The sequence below is a fragment of the Curcuma longa genome, chromosome 17 (genome assembly GCF_044706935.1).
Source record: "Curcuma longa cultivar G26 ecotype Majalengka, Jawa Barat chromosome 17, ITB_CL_G26_1.1, whole genome shotgun sequence".
In the NCBI taxonomy this organism is placed as follows: Eukaryota; Viridiplantae; Streptophyta; class Magnoliopsida; order Zingiberales; family Zingiberaceae; genus Curcuma; species Curcuma longa.
In genome coordinates, this window is record NC_133877.1 from 709,960 (window position 1) to 730,809 (window position 20,850).

Consider the following 20,850-nt stretch of genomic DNA (forward strand, 5'->3'; position numbering starts at 1 on the left):
TACAAATCTGAATCAAACAAATTGCAAAATGATCAAATTATTGCAGTATACACATTAACACAGAAACTCGTCGTCTTCGTCTACGCGTAACTGCACATCCCGTAGCTGCAGAAACTGCCCTTCTTGCACCTCCTCTTGCACCCGCCACAGTTCTTGCCGTCGTACATGACGTTGACGGCTTCCGCCGCAGCACGCTTCGCCGTACCGGCATTTCCTTCCGCACTCCCCGCAGTTCCGGGGGTCACTCGCCACGTCCACGCACTGCTTCCGGCAGCAGTCCGGCCCGGGGCTGCCCGCCGCCCGGCACACCCTGGGAAACCTGTCGCACGTCATGGAACTCCTAGGACCGTGTTGAGCCAACAGACGGCTCAGTCCCCTCGACGACGGCGCCGACTTCTGATCGACCGGAGCGCCAGCCGTCGTGGACGTCGCCGGAGAAACGGCCGGGAGAGCGAGAAATAGGATGATGGCCATGGCGTATGCCTTGGTGATGGAAAAGGAGGCGCTGTTGCTCATTTGGATCGACTGGACGGAGAAGAGACTGATCGATCGATGTTAATGGGGAGATTGAGGTTGGTTGTGGAAGGAGAGAGGAGCGGCGATGTGGTATTTATAGGGATGGTTTGCATGGATTAGGAACTAATGGACGACTTGAAGCAATTGCTGATAATTGATATTGATCAAACTCTTCGATCTCGTACGTCAATCGCTGCTTCGATACGTAACCACAACTACGAGTTCAATTCGTTCAAGCAAGAAGTTAGGCCTTTCGATATATGGCATGATTTAGTACTATTTTGCTTTTTGAATCTTGAAAATAGCTTCTTACAAAATAGTATAAGTGCCTAACTATTTAGTATCAAATTGTGTTAAATTTGTCGAGTATATATATGTCAATTGTGTGTCTACTGAGCGTGCAATCATGGAATCTCTATCAAGCATTATTCTACATGGCATTTCAAACATCAACCAACCAATATAGGATGATAAGCAATTAAATGTCTTAATTGTTCAACTTATGCAATTACAAACATGAATAAATCATAATATTTGATATAAATAGAATATAGTTGAGGCACCAATTCGTAAGCAAGGAATATAATTAACATCTTTCATATAATCCTATTAGCCTATTCCATGACTTAATTATAGGCCTTAATTAGCCTATTCCATGACTTAGTTATATATATACAAGGTAGAAAGTGCAATCCCAGCGGTCCCACACGATCGGCCTCACGACCATCTGTGAGGAGGTAAATCGAGAAGCTATAGTTGGAGGAGGGTATTGTCGGCTTCGTCAAGATTTGAATCCTTGCCCATTTCTATAACTCTGTTTCATCGTAACCAACTTAGCTATGTCCCAGGGGCAACTTAGTTATATACAAGGGCCTCTTGCATGTGCTTATCTCCTCTTCATCACTTGTGAGCAACACTTGATCATTAATTGTCATTAGAGCTAGGTAATTCTTCCTATTGGGGGTTTTCCATGTTGATCTTAATGATCTTTCTTTCTTTTTTAATTTAGGAAATTATTCTTGGCATGAGCTTCCTTACAATTAAAGCATGTGATGATCTTTTTCCTTTTCTTTTGCATCTTCTTGTGGCTTAATTAGACCATTTTATTAATCTCAATTGTGCTCAACTTGTTCTTTCTCATTGCCCTTTTCGCCATGCCACATGAGTGTCTTCATCACTACCCAATGATGAAGTGTAAGAGAACAATGATGATAACAGTGAACTATCCTCTTCACTTTCTTATTTGTGCCACAAATGTCATCCCCTTCTTATTCTCTTTTGGAGTTTTATTTAACACTTCATGGAGCTTCATTTGACAAAAGAGCTTATTCAAAGGAATGGTCCTTGATCCCGTTGAGATCACGATGGGTTGACAATGGACGAAAAGTATTGATAAATCAACAACACTTGGAATGATAAGTCCACGAGTAGGAGATTGGCTGTTGCATGGGGATTGAGATGATCTCCGGATTTTTGATATTTTGTGTTCACAAGAAAAAGGTTAGAAGGGGATTCTCATCTCTTCTCAAAGGATGTAGTCGTATCATTGTTACCCCTCTCTTGCCCTTTCTTAAAGAACTCACCTATATTAGAGGGTGCATCCCCTTATAATTGTCGCCGTCGTATTTGAATTCAGACTCTTAAAGTCTCCGACTCCTAGACGTACTTAGGCAGGTAGAATAGCTTGTAACTACAGTACCCAACTCGGGATGTTTTTTTTTCCCCTCCCGTCACTGCCTTTCTTCGCTCCTTCTCTTCTCCATCGTTGCATTTGAAGTTTGAGGAGATCAGTTGACATGAGACAGTGGTGAAGCTCGAGGGGAAAGCAAGGAAAAGGTTTGTGGGCTTGGAAAGGAATTGGTGATGGCAAACTCGCTGAGCCACGTTGGAGATGGGGCTCGGAACAATGCTCTAGCGAACATAGTGCTCGAGACCTCAACCCACTTGGGTGGGGGATGATATTTGGGTGCACAACCCGTTTGAGCTTAAGAGTGGACCATGTAGGTGCATCCTGCTAACATGGCACGGGCTTATTATCAACCATATTAGTCTTGAAATAGCTTAACACCTTATACGCATCAATCAATTGAATTCCAAAGCAACATGTGGGGAAATACTTTCAATGTGAATCACGCAATGTTATGATTGCTAATCTCTTCATAAGAAAGTCTCTCTTGGAAATCTGGGAGCTAGAGTTATCATAACTTGTTTGCATTCAGAGCTCTACCACCCCACCTCCTTATTCAACTCCTCTCAGATGTCCGATTTGCCAAGTGATGATGATCTTAGCATTAGCTTGGAACTTCCTCTTAACTTCTCTGTCATGAGGCAACATTATTCCACTCGTAAATTACGAATTGCTTGAAATAGTCTGAAGATTAACTTGTAGAAATTACTAAATAACATGCAATCAACGTCTGTGTGCTGGAGGACGTCGAGGTTGATGATATAGACATGGAGAACTGATTTGAGCAGAATAATAAATAATAAACACTTAAAATTGAATGATGGAGCGGACGGATTAGATCTACTTATCCATCGGCAGGCAGCCAAGGTTAGACTCCTGGAACGAGGTAAACCCTGGTCCGCACCACCGATCCGTCCGGCAACTTGAACCCGGGGCTAACCGGGAATCCCACGACAGACCGAACCGGAACCCGCCCGCCTGGGAACCGGGTCACGCTCTCCATGTAATGCGGGTGGAACTCCGCCCCCCGCGCCGCCTCGAAGTGCGCCGGCGGTGGGTCCATCCCGAAGGCAAGCAGGTGGAGCAGCCACACCGCCTTGGCTAGGCGGAGGAACTCCCTGTAGAACTCCGTCCGTGGGTGCGCCCCGGCCATAACCTGCCGCCGCTGCTCCGACTTGCCGCGGAACAGAGATTCCTCCATCTTGACGTGCACGATCGCCAGGTACTTGGCGGCGGCGAAGCGGCCGAAAGGGCAGCTCGGGAGGATACCCAGCAGCTGCTCCGGCTCCATCCCCCGCATGTCCCGGAACTGCGCGAAGCAGTCGCGCCGGAACTCGGCCGGCTTGATCAGCGAGCTCAGCGACCCCTCCAGGTAGAAGGTTTCGTTCTCGAACCCGTGGAACACCTTCCGATTCACGTACGACTCCAGGGCGTACTTGGTGTGGCGAGGCTCCAAATTGGGGATGGATGGAGCGTGGTCTTCCGCGGCGTCGCTGCTCCCTTCGGTCACGGATCGGACGGCAGCGCTGACGTCCCAGTGGGCGGAGCACATGAGGTAGAGGAGGTGAGCTGTGAAGGATTTGGACGCCGATTTCACCCGATCCATGCACATCTCGAATAGCTCCGGCGTGGGCTTAGGTGCGCCCGGTGCCCCTGTTCAAGCGACAAAAACCCTAATTAGAGGCGGTGACTGCGGATCGTGTAGAAAATGGTCTGTTTCCACGAACCCATGGCGGACGCGTGCCCGAGCCTATTGCTTGAATGGTGACGCCCTTTGCTTGCCGAGTGGCCGAGCGCGATGGAGTTGTGGAGCTTCTCCTTCAGGCTCTCCGCCTCCGCCTCCTTGGCCTTCAGCTGCCGCTTCAGATCGTCGATCGCCGCCTCGTAGGGTGCCACCGAGTCCTTCAGCCGCACAGCCGTCTGAGCGGTAGCTGGGGGAGTGAAGCATTCCCGGCGGAAGCGATCCCTGAGCCTCCCCAGCTCGCGGAGCTCGACCACCACCGCCGCGTCCGCCTTCCGCACCTTATCCAAGTCCCACGGGCTGTGAGCCTCCTGGAGGCCCACGTAGGCTCGCTTGACCGCGGACACCGCGTCGAACACCTCGTGCACGAACGCCTCCATCTCCCTGACCCTAACCTTATGGGAATCCTCAGGAGCGGCGTCGACGCGACGGCGGCCGTCCTCTTCCCAGATCCTAAGTCTCTGCTCCTCCTCGCCCGCCTCATCTTTCTCCTCAGCCACCGCCTTCTCCACCTGGCTCCGATCCACTTCCCCCTCTTCGCTGCCGCAGTCGCAGTCATCGAGCGCGTGGCCTCCCGGGAGCCGGTGCACGAGGCAGGAGGAGGCGACGCGTTGAAGCAGATCGGAGATGGTGGTGACCTTGTTGGCCATCGCCCTCTGCGGTTCCTACTGCACTGTAATTTGTTTTAATGATTTTTAATATATATTTTAAAATTTATAATTTATGCAATAGTTTGAATTGAAAAGAATATGAGAAATGCTTTCCATTATTATCCATTTTACTTATTATTTTATTTTATTTTATAGGAACTCAGGATGAGATTGATTGGTCGATGTGTGAGGTGACGCTGAAAGCTGTAGCATTTTAAATGCTCTTCCTCACTTTTTCTCCTCCTCCACAACAAGAACAGTGCTAGACAGGTAGAGGTTTCAGATCCCGCGTTCGCCGTCTACAGGTAGCTCTCCCTCCTTCTTCTCTTAGATCTCGCTTCGCCGATCTCGTCTTACCAAGTATGGATCCGATTTCGTGTGGCTTTTTGCACCGTCTGGATCCTACTTGTAACTCTGGAGGTTTGGGATCTTTGTTTGATTTTTTGCTTCTTGGATTCGAGACTCTGTGGCGTCTCCGGGAAGATGCCAGAATCGCTGATGAATCGGTTGTTGCTGTGAATTTTGTGTGATTTATCTGACAATTCTTTTCTTTTTCTGTTTTGTTATTACGATCGGCGTAGGGCAGTCTTTGTGAATTTAAAGAAGCGAAGTTATGGCGTCAAGACGACTGATTAATCCGTCTCGACGCGCTTCGGATAGCGGAAGCATTCCGCTCGTCGGCTCGCTGCATCAGAAGTCGCGGAGTTCGCCCCTTTTATCCATCGGATTGGTTGTTTTGGTGCGTCTTTTAGATTGTGGGTGACAATTGCTTCATCAGTCGGTGACACTACCTTTTGATGCATTATTTTTTCCCGTTTTGTGAAATTTTAGGCTGCCTTTTTTCTCATTGGTTACTCGTTGAGAGGTTCAGGTACGTAAGAATCTTGTGTTTAAATATGAACTGAACCAGATACTTGATTCGGTGAAAAGCAGTTGTTTTCTTTATTTCGATTATTGGAGCATTCCATTTTGTTATTTTGCCAATTAAACTCAACTAAATTTTGTCGTTTAAGGTGGATTTGCCAGTGAGAAGGAAGCCATAAGTATTGGGCAAGGTACGTATCATATTTTTTGAAGATTATTGTTAATGAAGACAAATTTCTTTTCGAACTCATGATTATTGATGAATCTTCTCTGGAGTTGCTTTATCTTATTATTGTCCTACTGTTACTTAAATTGTTTGTTTTGATAAACTTAGATTGTTTAAACTATGGCGTGTTGTTATTTTCCCCCCTCATTTCCCCTTTGTGCCAAGGTTTTGAATGCACTGTCTACTACTTTACAAAACCACTTTCAGCAACTTAATGATGATTGCCTTCACGAACTAAGCTGCTTACTGACTAAAGAGCATTTTGTTAAATCAGATCTCCTTTATTTAAATCCTTGAAGATTGTCCTTCCTTGAATGCATATTGGACAGTCTAGGTTGCACCACAAAGGATTGAGGATAGTTTGAAAAATATGTGTAACTAAAGATAAATGGATCTGATCAAGACACCGTAGCTGCATTCCAATTTCAAATAAAGCAACTAAAGAAAAGAGAGAATTGATGGGAAAACTTGAAGCTGGTTCATGCAATCAGTGGGAAACTTTATAGTTGTCTCAGAACCTTGTGAAGATCTGGAAAGAAGAGATGAAGAGACATGTTCTGTTGGAAATGGAACAGACAAGAACATGTAAACCATAAATTCTTTCATTCTCGGAAACATTGGTGGAATATTTTGGTGCTAGCTCCATTTCATTATCTTATTCATGGTCCTAAAATATTTTATGAAACATAAAAATTCTAAGTTCTATAATTTTTTAGTCCATGTTTTGGTTGCCACATTGTATTTGTAGACGATGTTATGGAAATTGATGAGTGTCAATAAATTAAGCTCAGTTTTTTGAACGATGGAGATAAACTTTAAAAAGAAAATATTTATGTTGTGTAATGGAGATTGAACATTTGAAATATGGTTTCAATAATATAAATGAAGTCAGTAAAGAGAAGGTGCCTGCTACCAAGTTGGTAAAGTGGAAGAACGATCTTCACTTTGGTTCAAAATCCACTCTTAATGATAATTTCAGAGGAACTAGGGTGTCTTGATGATTATAACATGTTGATGATGCTCTGATTTTATCAGGATAATTTATACTATAACCATTGAATTAACCAAGCATACAAAGATTCATTTGATTGCTCTTTTTTGTTTAATATTATTCAAAATTCTATGTCCACAGGTGTTTCCTGCTCGTTGGATGTTATACAAGCTATGCCTATTCTCAAGAAAGCTTATGGAGATAGCATGAGGAAGGTTTTGCATGTAGGTCCTGACTCTTGTGCAGTTGTTTCAAAATTGTTAAAAGAAGATTCTGAAGCTTGGGGTGTGGAACCATACGATTTAGAAGATACAGATAGTAGCTGCAAGAGCCTCGTGCGCAAAGGTTTTGTGCGCGTAGCTGACATCAAGTTTCCCCTACCATACCGACCAAAATCATTTTCCCTTGCTATTGTTTCTGATTCATTGGATTATCTGTCTACCAAGTACCTCAACAAGACCCTTCCAGATCTTGCCAGGTTATCAGCAGATGGTCTTGTTATATTTGCTGGGATACTACTTGCTTCATTACTACCTTTCACCACTAACACAGTTTTTTGTGATGGTTTTTTTTTTCTTATATTTCTTTTATTGAATGAGAAACCACCTCCAGATGATCTTATAATCCCATTTTTGGCACTGAAGTAACTATTTGTTCATAAAAAGAAGAATCACATTGAATAGCTAAATGGCTTACTTGGATTGTATTTACCTTTACTGGTTTGCCTTTGGCATCAACTTAGTATAATGGAAGCTGGTTGTGCATGTCCATATGAGTATGTAAATATTTAATATTTTTCATATTAGTATTTTGGCTGGTCTCGTTCACATCCCACACAGACTTTGTTATTCGTGTTCTGCTGAAATAGAACAGATTGGAGTAACAGAAATAGACCATATTTTTTTCAGTTTTCATAAAGATCTTGCTTATTACTGCAAGTGCTTATTTTTCTATTGTTATATCACAAGCTTTTACAATTCTCTATTTTTTGAAAAAAATCTTCTCTTTATCATTTTAGCCCATAATTTCTGCAGGCTATCCAGGAAAACAAAGAGCCAAGGTTTCGGAGCTGGCAAAATTTGGAAGACCTGTATGTTCTACAACTAAATGTGCATTTCTGTTGTCATTCTATTATTTTTAGACTATATATATATATATTTGCCAATTTCTTCAAGTAGCTAAAATAGAGCTCAAGATTATTACTCTTTCTGACGTTTCAAGTTGATTTGTAGGCCAAACTCAGGAGTTCATCCTGGTGGATTCGATATTTTGTCCAGACTGGTTTACAAGAGAATGAAATGGCTATAAAGAAGTTCGAGGAAGCTTCAGTAAAAAATTCGTACAAACCAAGCTGCCAAATTTTTCACGTCACTTCCTAGAAAGATTGAGCTTTTAAAAGCTCCCATTTATTGGAACACACATTATTTTGTAGCCCCATATGTAACGAACTTCAATTTCTCAGTAGTGTTGATTGACACTACCACTGAATCGTATAAATTTTTGCCTAAAGGAAATCGACGGAGTGCCCCTATAATTACTTTTTGATATGTACAGGCGAACTAGAGTTTCTTCTGGTACCATTCTGTAAGTGATTGTTGTTATAATGTTGCGTTGTTTTGGTTGATGAGAGTTTCCATGATCATATTGTTTTGTTTCTCATGATTTCCTGTTCTGTGTGCATCGATCAAGTGAATCTTGTTACTGAGGAAAATTTTCATCTGGCTGTCAATCCTCTGTATTATCAAAAGCCATGTACTCTCCCAAAGGAATTAAAACTGCCAATTTGGAAGAGCAAGAGCTTATAGAAACCAAACAGTTTGCAGATACAAGAGGCTCAGATTGCCACTCGCGTTTCAGTTCCAGTTCCAGTCCGGTACTATCGGAGTGTCTTTTGAAATTATGGCCCATCAGCAAGGCAACTATTATTGAAGAGGAGCAGGTGAAATTCATGCCGATCAGTCCTCAGTATGTGGAGGAAGCTGATAATATCCGTGCTAAGGCTTTCAAATCCGGTGTCATTGATTGGATATTGCACGAGAGATTGAAGTATATCAGAAATGTGTGGTTCATGGGGGAACCAATAGACCCAAATCGACCAAGAACCAGTGCTTTATACATTTGACACATCCACACAACACACTAGAGGAGAAGCTTGTCTGAAATCTGAAAGTTTTGGTTCTCTTGATCACAAAATGAAACAGCTTCATGTAGATGAACATTTCGAACGATTGAATGATTCTGGAAGAGCTTCGACCATAAATCCTTTTGCACAGAATAAACATGTTGCAGATAGTCATATACGCAATGACTCCTGTTCAGAATTGAAAACCACATGTGCTGAGTTGTCCATGCATTCGGATTCTGGAACTTCAGTTCCAACTTCCAATTTTCTCTATAATACTTCAGCTGCCACACATGTACCATAGTGATTCAGGCCACTAGATTGCAAATTGGACAGGAGTTCCAAGATTATTATCATAATCAAGGTTTAACAGATTGTTTGTGGTAGCTACACCAAGGCAGCAACATACAGAATCATCTATGTGAGACAAGATGGAACCTTTTCGAGTCTTATTTTGATGGCATCATTTTAATGGAAGGAAATAATTGTGAAATTTCTGGATGATAAAACCATTGATGTATCTCCTTGCCTTTTCAGCTCATGTCCTTTCCCTTGTGTCAGTCTCAGCAAAGCATTTAATACTTTGCAAGCTGAGACTGAGGTATCAACTGAAAAATCAAAAGCCCAAATTGGTAGCCAAAAGCAATTTTCTCAAAATAGTCTCAGCATTTTTTAATCCTTGCAGGTAAAGAAGAAAAAAAATTCATCTGTCAATCAAGTGTTAGGCCAAACTGGATGAAGCAAGTGCAAGTTTAAAGGATGGTTCCTCTCCAGTAAAGCTGAAAACAGTGGATGACAATACAGAAATGTCAAGTTATAAGGTGAGGTGGAATCCATTGAGGATGGTATTTAACCCTTTGCTGATGCATAATTTCCTCTTCACCTGCTCAGAGTTATTTTACATATGAAAATGAAACAGATCCTGTTGAAAACAAGGATTACTCAATGACAATCATGATGCTAAAATTAGGAAAGCTATTCTTCAAATTTCCTGGAAAAATGGACTGCCGTTGTTTATGTTCTCATCCTCACATGGTGATATTCTTGCAGCAACAGTAACAAGCCAAAATGGCATGCACACAAGTATATGATTTCCAGGGCACTTGTACAATATTTAGTCTTAATGAAGATTAGAAGATTGATGCCTGGCCTAATATGGGAAAAAGGAGTAATAAGCACTGGTTGGTATCTAATATCATGACCTAAAAAAACATTATTTCACAAGAGAGTTTGTGTTGTATGGTGCTGAATCGACACCATTTCATGGCCTTGATGTTCATTCACTTAATTCTGAACTCGCTGCCATTATCGTCAAGGTGATTTTGTGAATGAGAAGAGAGAAGCCTGCAAGGTGATCGGGACAGTAGTAACTCAGATCTATGCATTATGGTAATTCTACTTCCAAGTAACCTCCACCTATGATCCAAAGATGGAGACCAGGAGGAAATGCGACTGCGGAGGCTGGGACGTAGGTCGCAGTCTGACTGTTCTAACCAACAACTTTTGAGGGTGGATCACGGCCAAATGCTCACGCCATCCACATGGTCTCGTCTTTCGAGGAGGGGCAGTTCACAGTTAACTTTTGGACGTCCATTTCTTGCATTCAAGCTTTTGCAATTTGCTCAGCAGCCCTGCACTGTTGGGACCCTGCCATTCATTCTGCTGCGCCAAGAAAGTTGCCACTGCGAGATAAAATCTCCCACTAGTTATCAACTTCACTGCTCCCTCTGTCTCCTGTCGGGAGAGCGTAGTTGCCTCTGAATCATTGTGACTGGAGGTCAATTAATGAGGAAACATGCTTTATGACATCTTTTCTGGTCTTGCTTGGATGAGCCACTATTTGTGCATTTCGGTGCATGTAGTGATGAGTAAAGAATTTGACCAAAAAAAAAAAAATTACGTTCCATCTTCATGCTATGGACAATTATTCACTTCGTTTATTATGCAATTCAGAGTCAGAATGGACAATTGAGGCATGGTAGATGCCAACAAAAAACATTGGAGATATTTGTATTGTAATTCTCATTGTGATATTATGCCCTTGGGAATGTAGGATGTACAATTTACAAGGTCGTAGATTGAATGAGTGATTACGATGGTCTGAATTTAATTTTCTATTTTAAAATCGAACGGTCTAGATTCTCATCACAAATTTGTTTGTGTGTAGGAGCTATGAGCTCTCGGGGCATAGTTGAATTGGTTATTACGGGATAGATTTGTTGAAGTAGGATAAGAGTCGAATCTCGACAAAGCCGAGGCAATGTCCTCCTCAATAGTGGTCAATTACAGCTTCCTGATTTATTTTCTTACATATGATCGTGGGATCGACCATGTGATCGTTGGAGATGACAGATTCCACCTTTTTTGAAGTGTATAAGAGCAATAAAAGGTTATCTAATAGTTTTGAACACATATCTTATTTATATTTGTCATTCATGGCTCACTATGTGCTCTTGGAGATATGGAGAATTCTAATCTATAGTTGTTTTGATTTGTTGAGTTGAAGGGTCATTAAGTAATTTTGATGTTAAATTGTTTTGATGAACCAACATTGTTGAAAGGGCAATGATGCAATGGTTAAGGCTCTTCGATGGATGGATCTCAAGAATCTTCGAAGCAAGTCTGCTGCGTCGTAACCAACTCACCTATGCCCCGGGGGAAGACTCAATTGTGGTGCATTATAAGGGTGATTTTTTTCAGTGAGTAGTAGACTAAAGAAAGCGAGCTGTCTGGATGGGCCACTATGAGCACTTCCCAATTTATTCTGGTTGTAAAAATTTTTCATAGGATTAGATCGATCACCTCAGGATTAATTGACGTAGGTTGGATATCTAATGACAACTAAAAAGGAACTGATTTGCTTGCAAGATTAGGAACTCCTAAGATTATTTCTTTCAGAGAGTTCAAAAAATATCCCGAAAGACATGAGCAATTAGAACAAATATATCATAACAGAAATACATTTTGGGACCTTTTTAAATTGTAACATACAATTTTAATTTTTCTAAGTCTTTAATCTCCTTTTTCATTTTTTTTTCTCATATAAAATCCTAACTTAAGTGTTGGTGTGATTTATAGAGGAATAGTAATTTTTTTAAAAATATTTTTTATATTTTTTTCATCTATACTATCTCTAAGGAGCATGCAGATAAGGAGCATGCAGATTGGAATAAAATATATATATATATATATATATATATATATATATATATAAAGCGTAGGAAGTCTTGAGACATTTTGAAATTGTGTAAGGACATTAAATAGTATGTTAAGTCGATATAATTTTATCCATTTCAAATCGCGTCAAACACAAATTAAATGATCCAAAGAGCTGTCATCTAACCCCACAAACCTTCACGCTAGGGTTGACTTAGGCCGTTCAGTCATTTTCTCTAAATACTTAAAAATTTAAATTATTTTTAGAATTACCAAAAAATAAATCTAAACAAATAAACAAAAAAACATTATTAAATATTTATTAAAACTATCATGAAATATTTCATATTAAACTTGTCAGGACCAGTTCAACTTTTAATCTTTTATGGCCATGACTGATTCAATTCAAATCAATGCCCATCTTCAACCTCCTTTGTCAAGTTGGACGCGGTGTTTCTTCAATCGAGAGTATTTTATCGTCCATATGTTTTTTTTTAAAAAAAAATAGAATCTGCCACCCTCAGCGGTTTATACAGATCGATCATTGATCATATACGAGGAGGTAAATCGAGAAATTATAGTTGGTCAACGGAGAGGGTATTGCTCGACTTCGTCGAAATTTGAATCCTTGTCCTATTCTGCAAGTCTGTTTTGATAAAACTGTATTGAATAAACTTTTTATAATGATCGACTCTACCGTCGAAACAACCTCATATCAGAAAGATTCGAATCCTTGTCCTCTTCTACAAGTCTGCTCTGAAACTTTTTATAAAACTGTATTGGATAAATTTTTTACAGTGATCGATCTCACCATCGAAACGATCTTCATATCAAAAAATATCCTAAAGAATTTTTTGAAGGCAAAAAATTTAAAAAATTTTTTCGGTACCACTATATTGATAAGAATTTATTACTGAAATAACATCTCAATCAATACGCAGGACTTAAATCCAGAATCTCAAACAACATAATCTTCATATTTATAGGTACACTTCAAATATTTGAGATCATATATTTCATATGTTTTTTATTCAATAGAATTTGCTTTTGCTGCCGGCGATTGTTCCAATAAAATTTGTTTGCATCGATTACAGAAGCCGCTTCGGCCGTCCTACGCTCTCTCTTCTACGCTTTGACTTTCCGACCTGAAATCTCTACCCAACACGATCTAGTCCCTCTGTTTCAGTCGAACGGTGCTTGTGTATTTTATAAAGCTGCGCGCGGGACGCTGCGTGGGATTGGCCGAGCACGCCCCCAACTTTTCTCGATATTCTCTCCTTTCCCCCCTCCGTTCACTCTTTTCCCTTCCTCAATCCCCTCTCTGCTCTCCGCCCTGTCCCGCCCCGCTCCAGAAAATTGACAATTCGAACACGCGCAAGCGACAGCGCAGCAGACGCGCAGGCAGGCAGCGGATTCCCCCCCAGAAAGTTGCCTCTTCCGTTACGCGCTGCTCGCAACGGTCCGCGCACTGAGCCCTCTCACGTGGCTCACCGCGTCGCGCGGAGGCAGCACGAGCGCCGTGCGAGGGCGGCCGTTTCCAGCTGTGCGCGTCGTGCTGTTCGGTAACGAGCGGGAGGAGTTTTCGAGTGCAAGCCACGAGGTGACAGCCAACGTGACCTGGATCTCTCTCGCCCAGTCGGGGGCGGGCCACCACCGCGGGGCCCAGTCTGTTTCCTTCCGGGTATGAGTTGTTTTGTATTTCCCTTTAGCGTACCCAGCGGGCAGCGGATCGGGCAGTGCAACTGCTTTTCCAGTTACGCCCCTGAAGAATTAAATATGGCTCGAATCGTGTTAAGAAATTCCTTTTTTATGATTAAATAATTTTGTTAGACGAGAAGGGGAAAAGTGAGAGAGAGAGGAGGGGGAGTGTCTCTCTCTCTCTCTCTCTCTCTCTCTCGTCTCCGTTTTCTATTAATTCTTAAATTGTTCTTGACCATCGGATGCGGTCCTTTTTCTCTGCTCCCCTTTGTCTCCTCTTCTAGTCGCCGGAGATCCGTGTGGAGGCCGCGTTTTGTACGAGGCGAGGAGAAGGGAGACGGGGGAATCTGGGATTCTCGATTTTTCATCGTTATTTAACCCTGATCACTTCTCGACGACAAATTCACCACTTTCTGTTGACGCCTACATAATCTCGTAGGTATTTGTTTTTGTTTTTGTTTTTGTTTCAAGGGTTATGTTTTCTTTGTTTGTTTCAGATCGAGGTCGCCTTTGGGATTTGGACCGACGGAGTGCGAATTCGGTATCCGTCCGGTGAATAAGGTTTTGTTTTGTTTTTATCTGTGTGATCCGATCGGTCGGGTTGACTGCAGAGGAACGAAGAGGGGCCATGTGGAAAAGAAAGGAGGGTGGATGGTGAAGGAGTATGGGAGTGATTGGACCTCTGGTTATCAGTGATGACGATGTACATTGCACGCGAGTCTTCCAAGGTCCTCCTTTTTTTTCTTTCACAGGATTCATCTGTTTTGGTTGATCTTCTGATTTGCCTTTTTTTTAAAAAATTCTTAACGCTTTTTTAATTGGGTTATGGGTTTCCTGTGGCAGCTGTGGAGGAAGATATGGATGGAAACGTCTGTGGAGCTTCAACTTCTTATGGAGAAGTGGAAACTTCTGCTCGCAGGACTGATTTTCCAGGTATGTCGATGATACTTCTCCTCAAAACTCATTATTTTGTAGAGTTGTGCTTTTTGAGAACTGAAGAGAATTTTGTAGGGTTATTCTGGAATGCTTTTTGAGAACTAAAGAGAAAAGTGGTCCGTAAGACTTTAATAGGCTCACACACACACACACAAAACAAAAAAACTTCCCGTTCAGAAGAACTTTAGTTGTTTTGATCATGAAAAAACTTTTAGTTTGTAAGGTTGATTGATTATGAATTTCGTTTTTTCTTTTCTGGTCAACTATGATCCTTTTCTGTATCTGATTGTTCATGTACAGGCTAAGTAATACAATGATGTGTTATTTTCCACTCTTAAGTTGAATCAGTTGCTCTCCCATTTAATCATCTTATTCAGTTATTCTGATTTTCGCAAATGAAAATTGCACTCGCATTATTTCAATCGATGTCTCTATCCATATCAAATGTTTTAGAATGATATATTGCTCATGCGTCATTTTACTTATCTATGTGGTCATAATATTTGAAATTTTTTTGTCTTGTATATGACAGGAGGAACATTTGAAATGGATAAACTGACAGTTAACAACAAAATAATGATGAGTTTTGTTATTCCAGAGAATTCAGTCCTATGACTTTTACTTCATAGGGTTATAGAGTTCTTTGATTTTAAATGAAGAACAATTCTTTTTGTATACATGAATTGAATTATTAGGGCTATTATTTGAATATACTGAAAGAATTACATACCCATTGAAACCCCCCCCCCCCTCCCCCCCCCCCCCCCCCCCCCCCCCCCCCCCCCCCCCCCCCCCCCCCCCCCCCCTTTTTTATTTTGGCATGCAAAAGTAATCAATAATTCTTGATCATCTATTTGTTACACATCTTATTAAGTTATAGTTCAGTCCAAAAAAATCTATAAGTTATGTACTTATCTATAGGTTTGGCAGTATAAACTTACACTTGTTAATTGACCATTTTTTTTTATTATGTTTCTCTTAGCATCTAATAGAGCTATTAGCAACTACATATGCTTGGAGAATGGATTCAGAAGAGAGTAGTAACCACTAATGATTGGAGAAAGGGATCACTTCTCTTTTAATACTTGACAAGTTATTTAGTCAAATGTTTTCTGTGGGTAATTGTTGAAATTTATGCTGTGCTATTTAATTATGACCATTTCTAAGTTTTGTTTGGAATATTGTCAGGATAATTTGCTTAATTCTTAACTTAGCAATTCTGTTGATTAATCATGCAAGAATACCTTGTCTCCAGTATATTCATGGGCTATCTGCACGAGGAGTTCATTATCTACATCGACCTGGTCCAACTCTTCAAGATCTTGGCTTTATGCTCCTTCCGGTGTGTTCTACTTACTGGGATTAACTGTGATCTAGAAAAAATAAATGCCAGTAAGATTTTAGGAGGCATCTGAGTTTTTTTCCTTATATTTTGCTTTATATTTCCAGGAACTAGGCAAAGAACGTGGCTACCTCAGTGAAAGTCTATTCACCTTCATCTTTTTGTCTTTTGTAGTGGTATGATTTGTCTATCTGTTGTTTTATGACTCTTTTTTCAGTTTTGTTTGGAAAAACATAGAGTTATATTATTTAAGTTATCTTTTTCTGGAAGCAACACCAAAGTACCTGCAGTTTTAACTTCTGACAATCTTTTCATGATTATGTGTGCTTTTTGCTTTCTTTTAAATTTGATACTCTGATAAACTGTCTGTCCACCTCCATCTTTTTGTCATTGTTGTCTTCTGATTTTTCTAATTTGATGCATAGAACTAAGAAATGAGTAACTATTAACAGAAGAAATGCCAAAGTTAGTTCAAACTCAAATATCAAACTTGTTAAAAGTTAATGCCAGAAAATGCCATGGTAGTTTCATGATTTGCAGACTTTCCATCTTTTTGTGCCATATTCTTTTCACTACTTTGCTCACCTTCTATAATGATTTTATTCTCGCGACACTAATCTTCTAATTATGGCATCATAATTTCACATGGTCAGCATTTACAGTGGCGAGAAGCTTTTAATTTCCAAATGATGGTAGGGAGGGGAAATTTAAAAATCGAATTATAATCCTCAATCAATGTATTGAAGCTGGATACTTGCATCTTAGTTTTCAGTTTTCCATAAACATAGGATATCAACGAAGAACTAGAATGTTGATTTTTCTCTCAGCTCAATGTCATCTGAATGTACTATACTATACTGGGTTGTCTAATTCTTAGCTATTCCAAACACAATTATGTAAACAACCGGGCTCATCATTTATATAAGTAACTCTTGGATTGTTGTTCCTAAGTATTAGATTTCTTACTCGTATCAAATAAGACACTTACAGTTTTTGTTACTTATATCTCACCCTCTGCCCCTTCCATTGGTTCCTTCTCTTTGCGATGTCTTTATGTGCATGTGCATCCATTACATATGCTGTTATGCGCCTCGTTATAAACTATAACTTGGGGCAGGCATTGTGCTTTGTACTCTCTTATTTGTATTGATAAGTTACTGTTATTACTATATTATCCAATACCATTTATTGATTATTTGATGATGTGTCACTGTGCATTTACTATTGCAGTGGACTTTTCATCCTTTTGTTTATCATAGCAAGCGCTTCTACACTGTCCTGCTCTGGAGAAGAGTTTTAGCTTTTCTTGTCGTAAGATTTTGTTGAGCTTTTCTTTCTTTACATATTTGGCCCTCCTGTTTCGTAATGCTCTATGTTTCTTTTTTGTAATTTTCCTGGCTTTTAAATGCTCAATGGTCTTTTCAGGCGTGCCAAACTTTGAGGATCATTACGTTCTATTCTACTCAACTTCCTGGTCCTAACTATCATTGCCGAGAGGTTTTTGTGAAATTTCTTTCTAATTTCTAATTTTCTGTCTAAGTTTAACGGATCAACTAATTCTTGTCATGATTCACTGTAACACTTGTTTTCCTTTCCATCTAGGGATCAAAACTTGCCAGACTTCCCCCACCAGAGACCATAACCGAAGTGCTGTTGCTTAACTGTGAGATCCTATTTTGATATTAGCTCATTATAGTTAAATGGTAAAGTTTCGAGTTTTCATTATTTACCTTGTTTGCAGTTCCTCGTGGAATCCTATTTGGTTGTGGTGATCTCATATTTTCATCCCACATGATATTTACGCTTGTTTTTGTCCTCACCTACCATAAATATGGATCTAGAAGGTACATTTTATCCTTAAATTGGGCTCACATCTTTAACTTCTTATTTATTTGGAAAAAATTGTCATAATTTGTTTAAATTCCTGCAGGTTTATCAAGTTCATTGCCTGGGTTATTGCTATTATTCAGAGTTTACTTATAGTAGCTTCTCGCAAACATTACACTGTTGACGTAGTTGTTGCATGGTGAGATGGATTTGCGTGCTAGTATTTTCCTTAAACATGGTACTTTAATTGTAGCATTTGTATGATATTTTTGATTCTTTGCTATCAGGTATACTGTAAATTTAGTGGTATTCTTCGTTGACAAGAAACTACCAGGTGTGTGTAAATAATGCATGAGATTTTTCTCAAAACTATACGACTTCTTTGAGATTTGAATTTTCTTTTATTTTCACAGAAATGCCTGAACGTTCTAGTGCACAACCATTGTTACCGCTAAGTGCTAAAGAGAAAGATGGAAAATCCAGAGAAGAGAACCACAAACTATTGAATGGAAATTTAGCGGATGCTGCTGATCGGGTATAATATTATTAGTGATTTGTTGCTTTTTTATCATGCGGTTCATTAGCTCTAGTTTCATATTAATTTGAATATACCATCTCACTAAAGCATTGTTAACGAAACCTGAACACATCAGGATGATCGACATGAATATTTACTTGATTTGTTGAACAAGTAGATAACAATTGCAAGTTACATGCATTAAAGAGGAACTGTATTTGCCTATACTAACTAATAATATGGAGTGATCATAATGTATTATTAGCAGAGTATCCTACAAATTCACTTTTGTCGACTGAGTGCAAATGTCTGTTTTTCTTCCCAACCAGAGGCAGAGATTGCAAATGAATGGCAAGCATGGAGAAGATGCTAACCACAATCATTCCGAATCGTTAACGAACGGTGCTTAGATGATCTCCGACATCCAAAGGCTTCAGCTGTACAACAGGGGGAATACAAGCAATCAACATGGAAAACACCCTGTACTTATTCAACTTGAAACCGACAGGGAAGTCGTAAGCTGTATCCACATCCCATATGTCAACTGGGCATGTAACTTTTTTCACTCCTTGCATCAAGAATGTTCATATGTATTATGTCTCTATCTTCAACAATTCTTTATCCTGCAGTAAAAGAAAATGTTCTAACTCGTGTGGAGCATGGCATTTCATTTGCTGAAATCTGATGTGTTGTGGCTTGTGATGGATGTTCTTGTTTCAGGAATTCTTGCCATACTTATTTTCTATGTTGAAAAATCAATCAGAATTTTTTTGACACCTCTCCATTGATTACTACATTTCAACCACAGCCCTTTTGCCTACTTGTGCTGTTTTACTAATGCTTTAAACTTAGTTGAAAGCTTCAAAGTTCCTCAGCATTATGCATTTTCTGACTACTTATTCAAGCCATTTTCTGTATAGCATCCTCCTTCGTCATAATTAATTGTAGTTTTTTAATTTATCTTTTCATAAATGGTCATAAAATTGTGGAGTCGTTAAGAAGGCAGATTTTATCTTGCAGAAGAGATGAATAAGTCAAAGGGTGAATGGTTAAATGTTATATTAATATATAAATTTGTCCAATGTAAAATTGTTTACATGTTTTTCTTAAAAATTTAGGATAAAAATTAAAAGAATATGGACGTTTCTTTTTCAATTAATGTCAAATGGATGATTCATTCTAAGTAAATTGCTTGAACATTCTCGATTTGAATTTTAATATTTAGATTGTAACAGTTAGTATGTAGCTGTTACAATAGCAATTAGCATGTAGTTGTTATAACTATATGATTATTAGTTTCTACAATAAAATTATAATTATATATAGATTTTATTTATTAGAGAGTAATAATTTGATTAAAATAATATTTTAATAAATAAATAAATTAAAAAGGGTATAACATCTATTACATTTCAATTGAGTATTAGTTGATCATAATCAATTGTGCACGTAGAAATTAAACATGATTGGTAACTTTTATAATAGATTATTATTTATGTAACAGTCCCCGAGGTAATGGTGCCACGGTAAGATATCCAGGTTGTCACCCAGGCACTTGCGATTCGATCCCCAGCTACAGCGTATTTGCAGGAATTTTTCTCCAAATGGAGAGCGCAATCAAAGGATGTTGGGCGTCTGGGTTGGCCGCTGTGTGCACTTCCTGATTTACCCTGGAGGCTGGTGGAAAATTTCCGTGGGACCGGATTCGGTCACCCCAAAGATAGTCAATAGGGCTAACTAAGATTTATCATCATTATCTTATGTTAATTTTACTTATTATAGAATAATAATATGGTTAAAAATGATATTTTAATGAGTAAAATAAATTAAAAGGACTCTATGATATTTACTACATTTCAAATGATGATATGCATATTATTTGATCACGATATAAAAATTAATACATAGTTGCTATACTATTATCTTAAAATCCAATCTAAATGTATTTTGAATAGTTTACTTTAAAATGGAACGCCAATTTGATATTAATCTGAAAAGGAGCGTTATATGATGATTTATTGTCAAACGACTAATACTCTCTTTTATATTTTTTTGCAAAAAATCTATCTATATTTTTAAAAGAATTTAAAACTATTCTCTTCTACAACTATACCTATTATCTTATAATCTTTCATTCTCTCTTCTACAAAACTCAATGAGAGAAGGATAAACAAGTCCCGAGCCTAAAAGGATTTTTATAATTATCAAATATTTAAGGATCGAGTCTCAATTATGATGAATAAGACGGTTAGACCATCCATTATAAGTATTTTTAATTTATCTTAGTAATAAATATGATACTTCTAGGACTAAACATAATCCGTCCGAAAGATTAGATAATTGATACTAACTTTTAAAAAAAATAAACAGCTTTTTTTATTAATAATAATATAATTCTTTACATTTGTAACTAGAAAACTATTATCTTAAAGAACATCGTTAAGGCCACCGTAGACTTTTCGCAAGCTCGATCGCTGCCAGGCAGATTGTTCATGGGCCGGCCCCAATGGCCAATTGGGCCAAATCAACAGCCCATCTTAGCCCAGCAGCCACAGCCCAACCCAAGCCAACCCAACC

General features: G+C 39.4%; 3 protein-coding genes and 2 pseudogenes across 5 annotated transcripts; 3 read left to right on the plus strand and 2 right to left on the minus strand.

Annotated features, from left to right (window-relative positions):
* Window positions 1–80: 80 nt before the first annotated feature.
* Window positions 81–474, minus strand: LOC141811436 (uncharacterized; annotated as a pseudogene).
* A 2,134-nt stretch (window positions 475–2,608) lies between these two features.
* LOC141848693 (protein GRAVITROPIC IN THE LIGHT 1-like) lies at window positions 2,609–4,614 on the minus strand. The gene is made up of 2 exons (XM_074736738.1): window positions 3,931–4,614; window positions 2,609–3,856 (listed from the first exon to the last, which is right to left on the minus strand). The coding sequence occupies exons 1-2, from the start codon at window positions 4,592–4,594 to the stop codon at window positions 3,072–3,074; spliced, it is 1,449 nt and encodes a 482-aa protein (XP_074592839.1). The 5' UTR covers window positions 4,595–4,614; the 3' UTR covers window positions 2,609–3,071.
* Window positions 4,529–8,299, plus strand: LOC141848694 (putative pectin methylesterase CGR2). 2 transcript variants are annotated; one of them, XM_074736739.1, is made up of 8 exons: window positions 4,529–4,619; window positions 4,751–4,899; window positions 5,176–5,333; window positions 5,426–5,465; window positions 5,608–5,649; window positions 6,817–7,184; window positions 7,709–7,765; window positions 7,908–8,299. In XM_074736739.1, exons 3-8 carry the CDS (start codon window positions 5,208–5,210, stop codon window positions 8,052–8,054), a joined length of 780 nt encoding a protein of 259 aa, XP_074592840.1. In that variant the 5' UTR covers window positions 4,529–4,619; window positions 4,751–4,899; window positions 5,176–5,207; the 3' UTR covers window positions 8,055–8,299. The 2 variants fall into 2 exon arrangements, with proteins under 2 accessions (XP_074592840.1, XP_074592841.1); XM_074736740.1 differs by having other exon boundaries at window positions 5,181–5,333.
* Window positions 8,222–10,503, plus strand: LOC141811437 (uncharacterized; annotated as a pseudogene).
* A 3,376-nt stretch (window positions 10,504–13,879) lies between these two features.
* Window positions 13,880–18,979, plus strand: LOC141848559 (phosphatidylinositol:ceramide inositolphosphotransferase-like). Of its 2 annotated transcripts, none has more exons than XM_074736606.1 (14): window positions 13,880–14,090; window positions 14,149–14,192; window positions 14,263–14,379; window positions 14,495–14,584; window positions 15,843–15,929; window positions 16,037–16,105; window positions 17,160–17,240; window positions 17,355–17,426; window positions 17,532–17,592; window positions 17,671–17,773; window positions 17,860–17,955; window positions 18,044–18,090; window positions 18,170–18,291; window positions 18,603–18,979. In XM_074736606.1, exons 3-14 carry the CDS (start codon window positions 14,347–14,349, stop codon window positions 18,681–18,683), a joined length of 942 nt encoding a protein of 313 aa, XP_074592707.1. In that variant the 5' UTR covers window positions 13,880–14,090; window positions 14,149–14,192; window positions 14,263–14,346; the 3' UTR covers window positions 18,684–18,979. The 2 variants fall into 2 exon arrangements, with proteins under 2 accessions (XP_074592707.1, XP_074592706.1); XM_074736605.1 differs by having other exon boundaries at window positions 13,880–14,086.
* Window positions 18,980–20,850: the final 1,871 nt, after the last annotated feature.

Coding starts and splice junctions, on each gene's coding strand:
- LOC141848693 (XM_074736738.1), bottom strand. CDS start 4,594: ATGGCCAACAAGGTCACCACCATCTCCGATCTGCTTCAACGCGTCGCC. Junction 3,857..3,930: donor CGGGCACGCGTCCGCCATGG/GTTCGTGGAAAC, acceptor TCGCTTGAACAG/GGGCACCGGGCGCACCTAAG.
- LOC141848694 (XM_074736739.1), top strand. CDS start 5,208: ATGGCGTCAAGACGACTGATTAATCCGTCTCGACGCGCTTCGGATAGC. Junction 5,466..5,607: donor TTACTCGTTGAGAGGTTCAG/GTACGTAAGAAT, acceptor TTGTCGTTTAAG/GTGGATTTGCCAGTGAGAAG. Junction 7,766..7,907: donor TGGCAAAATTTGGAAGACCT/GTATGTTCTACA, acceptor GTTGATTTGTAG/GCCAAACTCAGGAGTTCATC.
- LOC141848559 (XM_074736606.1), top strand. CDS start 14,347: ATGACGATGTACATTGCACGCGAGTCTTCCAAG. Junction 17,427..17,531: donor CTAACTATCATTGCCGAGAG/GTTTTTGTGAAA, acceptor CTTTCCATCTAG/GGATCAAAACTTGCCAGACT. Junction 17,956..18,043: donor GTTGACGTAGTTGTTGCATG/GTGAGATGGATT, acceptor CTTTGCTATCAG/GTATACTGTAAATTTAGTGG.